Genomic DNA, 8234 nt, shown 5'->3' on the forward strand with positions numbered 1-8234 from the left:
GCCAGTAAATTTGTCATTCTTACACAAATAACTGATTGTAAGGAATACGATTATCTTTTTATACGTTTCATTCGTTTATCCAGTAGTCTTGAAAAGCAAGCGTACAATACTGTAGTTGACTGAAATCAGCAAATAAGACAGAAATTCTGTTCTACTACCAGTTAAAACCCATTTAACGTCACTAAATACTAATCTGGTTAACTCTGAAAGCTAAAAAAACAAAACAAATTATACAACCAGAAAGTCGTTCTTTGTTTTCAAAAATTTCCAAAGAGACATTTTGTCATGCATGTACTTAGTAAATGAGTTTCTTTGTTATTCTAAAATGTTTTTGCTTTTTTACGTACTTAATCAGATTTTTGTCCCAAGGAAGCAAATAGTGAAAACCAATATCTTGACAACAACTTGATAAGTATGACGGACTTTGCTGGACAAGTGGCGTACTACGCATGTCACCAGGTATATCTGTCAAGGAGGGCGTTCTACATCGTGGTGGTCGACATGTCCAAGAAGCTGAAGGAAGAATGTCGATTGCATGACACAGATCGTCACAACCCAACAGGTTCCTTATTTCATTCCTGGACATACAGAGGTGAATATTACTTTAACAAACAAGTTAAGGACAGATGATACAAACAAAATATGGATGCCTTGATTGGTATATATTTTTGGCCTAATTTCATTGCAAATGATGCAAATAATAAATTTTAGATAAAAAGGGATTGTAAACCCTCTGCAATGTTCAAAAGTCTATCTTTTTGAATGCATCCTCATTAATCTCTACAAATATTTTACATTTCAAATTCCATGTCTGTGTAAATCTGATTGATGAATGAAAAGCAGCACGGTTAAAATTGTTCATTTTACTCATTTAAACATGACTCAAGTTGTTATTTTTAGTTTTATTGACAAAAATATGTTTGTTTCCTTTGTCCTTAAGGGGCTGGGTTGTTATGGCAATATTAAGCATATATATTGATCTTCATTAGAATAAAAGCTCCAAACAAAGATATACAAAAGTGATAAAGTTTTTAAACAACATGTACAATGTATTAAATTTTTCTCTTGTCAAATCTTAAAAAAAATAAGTTAAATCAGGTTTTTCTGTTGACATGCAGCCTCCTTAAATAAAATATTATTTTCATATATTAAAAAAATCCTTTTCAAAAAGCTTTTTGTATTTTTTGTATTTGAATAATATTACAGAGGGTATTTGCAGGAAATTTTGCAAATGTATTATATTGTACAGATCTACAAATGTATTATGTTGAACAGATCGACAAAAACATGTTATCTGTATTCCCCAATCAAAGTCAATATTAATTGCAAGAAGAATGATATATTAAGGTATCTTCCTCGATTATAATTTTTCTGAAACTTTTATATTTTGTTTTAAGATATAAAATCTGTCTTAGTATTTAATATGAAATAAATTCAACCACACATTGTCTATCCACTTAGTTGAAATGAGGCCTATCACATCCCAATAACATGGTTGAAAAAAACAACAGAGTCGACTTGTAAATGAGTTTTATTTCAAAATTTTCAATTGATTGATTGTAATAATGTTTGTTATTTGAACTCATTAATTAATAAAATTTTGGATTTCACTTAGAAACACTTTAAATTATTTTGAATGTTCCCACATGTTTCAAGCATGAAATACTACGTTGAATGATTTAAATTTGTTTAATTTATTGAACTTTAAACAATGAATTCATGTCTCCCCTAACAATCTTATACTGTCATATCTAAAAAAAAAAACAATATTAAAGAAATACAGTAAACATATTTAAAAACAAAAAATATTCATGGATAAGAAATTGATTGATTTTTTGGCATTTATTAATCTCTATTTATTTAAAGACTACTTCCATTTTTGGCTCCAAACAATAAATACATACTGCAATGATGGAATAACACAAAAAGATCCGAAAGACACAACAGAAACCAAAGAATCCACGGCGAATGTCAATTTACACCCGGTTATTATCATTGCCTCCCATAAAGACAAGCTGGTAAGAACCATACGCACTTACATGTATATCTATTATCAACGAGTATAGTTTACATTTGCATAAATTTGTCATATTCTTCACATAACGGATATTAAGATAATCATTGGTTTGGGATTGTACAATGTAACTTTAATTGCATTGTACATGTCGGAGGGTAATTCAAAGTTTCGTAAATTTTTGTTGTAACTTTTTTTATGAAAAGTTATATTATATTCAATTTTGGTATATATATTTTAACAACAGATGCGAATTATGAGAGTAAAAAATTGGAATAAATCTTCACAATTATAAAATTAATAAACATTTTGAAAAGCAAAAATTGGTTCATGGCACAGAGTCAAAAATTGACTGATTGACTAATTTCAATTTTTAATGTCTAACGCCATGCCCCGAATAGGTGATGCTGAAATGAAATAAAATGAAATTACATTTATGCCCTGTTCACACGACAAGTTTAATTTGCAGTAAATTAATGCGAAGTAAATTAATGCGAAGTTAACTAATGCGAATTAAATTGCATTGACACGACAGCTAATGCGAAGTAAACTAATGCGAATTAAAATTTTACTTTGACAGGCAGGCGTGAGGAAGGCTAATGTGACGTCATTTGCAAATCACGTCACCTTATGCTGAAGCAGATGCATTTGACATAATGTTACAGTGTCTGGAGACATATTTTAGTGATTAACACATTTTTCCTTAGTTTTTCACTTAAAAATAGCACAAGTACTTTAATTTCACCATAGACATGACGCATTTGACTGAATTTTGCCATTACGCATGCCCCAAAATTTAATTCGAATTAGCTTCGCTTAGCGTTCACACAGAGCTAATGCGAAGTAATTTAATGCGCAGTAAACTAATGCGAAGTAAACTAATTCGCATTAAATTCTCCGTGTGAACGCAAAGCGAAGCTAATTCGCAGTAAACTTACGTTTAATTCGAATTAAACTCTCCGTGTGAACAGGGCATTACATGTTAAAATTAAGTCTTGTTGTATGAATTAAGATGATATAAGGTAATGTCATACAACGCCTCATTTAAAAGATACCAAATTCTTTACACATATAGATTTGTTTAAAAACGGTTGATATCATGATGTTGGAGGACGTCACGGTACCCCTAGTAGCAATAAAATTGAGTTTTGCATTCAAGAAACCTCCAAGACAAACTTTAAAACGTTGTATAGACAAGGAAATATGTCAAAAATAACAATGTGTTTGTATAAAAATGTATAAAATAGAAAATGCAATATTTTTGAGTGAGAGAGACTTGGGATCAGATCATTGGATTTTCTGCAAAGAAACACTTCACTGTTAGAAATCTTATCAAAATAGTTTGTATCACAATGGAAGGAGATGTGTTTTGAATTTTATATTTAATATTGGTTTGGTGTTTAGTGAACGGTTTGTTAAAGTTTTTCCTTGTACCTTCGCAGGGAGGGATTTTGCAAAAATCGGATGCATTTTACGGCCAATTAGAAGCGAGTTTGTCTGAAGAACAAAGCTTGAAAAGACTTATATCACCATACCGATATTTTGAAGTAGAATGTCCGCCAAAAGTATTGAGTCCAGAACAGCAAATGTCAATTGATCGTGTAAAGAAGTGTATCGTAGAAACTGTACAAAAGCTACCACATTGGGGTGAAGAAGTTCCCTTGAAATGGTTTGAACTTGAAAAAAGTCTTAACCAGAAGAAAGCAAATGGAGAAAAAGTCTTGAAGTGGTCAGAATTGAAAGAAGCGGCAAAATTGTTTTCAATAGACGAAGATGACCTCAATGATGTTCTTCGTTTCTTACATGAAATAGGAAAAGTCTTATACTTTTCTGCAGATAAACTAAAGGATACCATTATCATTGATGTTCAGTGGTTTGTTGATGCATTCAAATACATCATAACCGACGAAAAGCATTTTGCACGGAAAGACGGCAGCAACACACAAGTGAATACCGGAAAAATTCCTGGGCGGTACATTGAAAAAGTATGGGAAAGTATCAAAGACGATCAAGATGTCAATAAATTTGACATTAATGTTAATGGGAAAACTGAAAAACATCATGATTTCTTATCGCTATCTTATTTAAATCATAAAGATGACATTCTACAATACATGGACAAACTTGGTTTGATGACAAGAATTGAAGCTCAGGTTGGCCATGGTGATGAGGAAGAGATGTATTACATTCCGAGTATGAACAGAACCGACCTTCCTGAGACCAAAAAAATTGCAATCAACAAAACACAAAAATCACCCATGATGGTGTACTTTTTCAAGTCTTATTTACCCCATTTTTTCTTCTTTCGATTGGTAGTAAATTGTTTAAATAAATGGGAAGTTTTTGATAAAGAGTCCTTTTTTAAAAATGCTGCATTTTACAAAGCAGAAGAAGCTGGACATTGTTTTGCCATCGCCGTCAACAACACATCTGTCCAACTACAAGTTTTTACGTGTGACGAAACGTTGAACGAAAAATGCGTCAAGAATGTTAGGAATACAGTAGAGGATATGATCAAGGACATTACAAAAACCTTTCATAAGGGAATTATATACGATATGGGTTTTTCATGCCAGGACATTACAATCGCAGATGAAGATGAAAAATTCTTTTTGAAAGAGTCTGAAATCAGCCAGAAAGTAAGGACTTCCAAGGAAATGTCGTGCCCAAGACATTTTCTTGGGACAAGCAAACACACAATTGATACAAATAAAATACGTATGTGTTTGTTAGAGAGGAATTCCACCTTGTATTCAAAAGACAATTAGAACGCATTTAACACAGCTGAAATAATTTTGCTTCTGTACATAAAACGCTATTTCTCAAGTGAAAAGAAGGTAGAGAAAATACACGAGTAAATTATATTAAGGATATTTTAGCATAATATTTGAATTACACAGAGACGAATTTTTTTTTCTAATGTACGAGTATTATTGAGGCATCGGATACTTTCATATGAACGAGTTTTAAAATATTTATATAACTGTTTAGGCGCCACAACATCTTTGCGTGCATTTGTTAAAGGTTGATTTATTACAAAAAGTTTCTCTTAGGTGATTTGTGATGTAATGTAAGTTTTAATCTCGGAATTGGCAAGGGCATACTTTATGTATATTATTTTCTTACCGGCAAATAACTCTTAATTTTGAACTGGTCATTATTAAAATATATCATAAATCACAGACAACTTAAAATTAAATATCTTTTGCAAATACATAAATTGAATATTAAATTATCCAAAAAATGCTGATGTGACAACATTAACGTTTGTTTGATCAACACATAAAACTGTAAAGGATTTTTATGAAAAAGTATTAAAAACATTCTTTTTATTGTATTAATACATCTCCAAAACATGTTTCAAAAATGTCCTTCATATGTAAATCTGAATTCTATCCTTTTTCAAATCTATCTACAAAGATCTTGAAGTTAAAAGATACATTGTTGTGTAATGATTATATATATATATTCTTAAGTCAATTTATACGTGTTTGCTTCTATATTATCTTAAACGGAAATGTGTACTGTTCAATATTTTATTGATACATGCAACTTGACACCTGCAATGGGTGATATGTTTTTATACACATGTAATATTCCTTTTATGCAAGTATGTAAACTTCAATATTTTTATTTAATATTCTATATTTTGTACATGTATATATACCGGTATGTAATCTCATTATCATAACAAAAATTGCATAAAAATAAAAATATAACAGAAATTTGTGTGAGAGGACATTCACTTCCTAGTATCATAACAAGAACAACTTAAAAATAGAAACAAATTAGTGTGAGAGAAACAAGAGGATACGAGGGGATCGATATTTCCTAGTATCAGATAAAGATCAAAGATGCTGAGTGAACCTATCACCTGAGAAATGCAGTGAGCGTGTTTGCATGAGGGTGATGAAACTTGATTTCGTCAGGTCATTTTTGGTCATAGGGAATCCTACGTAACAGGCGATAGGTCAACCATTGGAATAAATTATCAACAAAATGATAAAAAGTTAAGATATTGCAAAAAGTTTAATATGAATCTTAAACGGTATTTCATAAGTTAAAAGGATAAAGAGGACCTGGTACAGAAGTGTAAGTAAAACTTCAAGTCGCAAATTGATGTTTGTAGTTGAAAATTTTGATAAAATAACAAATATGGTCAGGGCGGAGCTCTTACACAGGAGTAGTATAAATGCGACGGGGAAAGATTTCTCGTCAGAGAAATTCCAACGAGTTGTCTTCTCTGTTGTATTTATACAGGTAAGAGATTTTTACAAGTTTTGGTAAATAATTTTAATAAAAGCTAAGTTTCAGATTGTTAAGCTTCAGTTGGCTCATTTTCTTTACAGGAAAAGATATTTTATAATGTTTAATATTTCTTGTACTATTTTTTGTGTCGAATGAAGTTGTTTAAAATATGAAATGGATTGTAAAAATAAAGAGAAATTCCGACGAGTTGTCTTCTCTGTTGTATTTATACAGGTAAACCAGTTTCCAAGAGGGGTGAAATAAGAGCTTTCGTAAATAATTGGTCACTGGTCAACAGAAGAGTAAAAGAATTGTTCAGTTGGTTTACCTAACACTGCGGAATTAAATAAGATCCTGGTGGATAACAAACATATATATATGATCGGCCCAATGTCATTTGGGGCTCTGCCTTACTAAACCTTTGCTGGTTGGGAAATAACAAAAATTAAGGCTGGAGTCCAGAATGAGGTTGACCCGGTTATGATATTATAATGATAAAAATTTAATAGAATATTACTAAGGAATATAAAATCCCATTTATATATTTTGTGTTTGTTGTTACACAGCGGCGGGTCATTGTAATTTATAAACAAAATAGCGTAATGGCAGTACACATTTGCAACATACGGATCTGGAAGAAAATAACGATATCCGGATTACAAAATTAACTTAAAACTTGTTCATGAATCTTACTTATATTCTATGGCAATCCACTTTGATCGAATTATCTTGTTTATTCGCCGTGAAAGTGATGCATTAAGGTTTCTAAAATAATTAATGGGGATGGTGGTCCATATTCTCCGAATTTTAGTTCGAGGTCAGCTGTTATTCTTATGTTTGTACGTTCATTTTTATTTAAAGCTGACATGAATTCTTAAAAACGCAACATTTTCATCAATGTACGACTTGTTTCATACCAACGATAGCCGTATTCCGCCATATTTCTCTCAGATACCTTGTCCCATTGTAACGATGTATACCCCAATGCGCTCGTTACACTTGAATGATTTTTTGGTTTGGGTATCGACTTGTGCACATCTCCGATGGTAAAGCATACATGAGAACACATAAGGAAATCAAGACATTTCAAAACCACAATAGACAAAATAATAATCATATTTCTGAATAATTATTGATTTGAATCAAAAGAAAAAATGCAAGTTTGGTGAGAAATTTAGATGAACGAGTACGTATTTTTACAGTGCGCCAATTTATGCAGAATAAACTTGAAATAAAAAGCAGTAAAATCTGCAACACATTTTGAAATTATTATCATTTGAATGGCGCAAAACAACCAACGTCTTTGATTTGCAGACACTATGCAATTGGTGCATATCGAGAAAACGCCTCGAACGCTGTAAAAATACCCATACCTGGTAATAAGGTTACAGCATCGGTTCGAAGATGTGTACAAGTGAAGTGAAATACACCCTGAATTCCATTTACTGAAATATGCATCACAAAAAAGAAATAAACTCCGTAAAAGCTCAATAGTAAACGCACTGTCATTACTCCGTACATACAAGCACGTCGATACACCTAGTCCGTGCTTATCAGATTTTGGTCAGGGAAAATATCACAAGTGGAAAGAGAAGTTATTTGGTATTTGCGCGGCTGAAGAGGGGGGGGGGGTTATAACTGATGTTCATAAGCTATAATTGTGAATTGTGTATCTACATGTAGTTCTAATATACATTATTTACAAAGTCATGTATATAGTCTGCAGTTGGTTTGCGTCGCAAAATTCATTTGTCAATTATAACTGATATTTGTAGTACTAATTTCAAATCTAGTAATTTGATGTACGGCAATTATTTACTTCAAATCTTAAAAGCAATTAACCAGAATAATTTTTTTATGTGTACATAGTTCTTTACGTTCTTTAACACACAAACACACGAAGAAATGCCATCCCCTGTTCAGATTAACATTTAGGCATTTGATTTTTTAGGCGGGGGGGGGGGTGAAAAAT

At 31.7% G+C, this 8234-nt stretch overlaps 1 protein-coding gene across 1 annotated transcript; it reads left to right on the top strand.

Moving 5' to 3' along the window:
• The first annotated feature begins 259 nt into the window (after positions 1 to 259).
• On the top strand, positions 260 to 5192 carry LOC134260153 (probable serine/threonine-protein kinase pats1). Its single transcript, XM_062742740.1, has 3 exons — positions 260 to 592; positions 1867 to 2018; positions 3457 to 5192. The coding sequence occupies exons 1-3, from the start codon at positions 415 to 417 to the stop codon at positions 4780 to 4782; spliced, it is 1656 nt and encodes a 551-aa protein (XP_062598724.1). The 5' UTR covers positions 260 to 414; the 3' UTR covers positions 4783 to 5192.
• Positions 5193 to 8234: the final 3042 nt, after the last annotated feature.

This window comes from Saccostrea cucullata, unplaced genomic scaffold (genome assembly GCF_032062105.1).
Source record: "Saccostrea cucullata isolate Sc308-1 unplaced genomic scaffold, CSIRO_AGI_Scuc_v1 ctg12858, whole genome shotgun sequence".
NCBI lineage: Eukaryota > Metazoa > Mollusca > Bivalvia > Ostreida > Ostreidae > Saccostrea > Saccostrea cuccullata.

Coding starts and splice junctions, on each gene's coding strand:
- LOC134260153 (XM_062742740.1), top strand. CDS start 415: ATGACGGACTTTGCTGGACAAGTGGCGTACTACGCATGTCACCAGGTA. Junction 593..1,866: donor TCATTCCTGGACATACAGAG/GTGAATATTACT, acceptor ATTTATTTAAAG/ACTACTTCCATTTTTGGCTC. Junction 2,019..3,456: donor CCTCCCATAAAGACAAGCTG/GTAAGAACCATA, acceptor GTACCTTCGCAG/GGAGGGATTTTGCAAAAATC.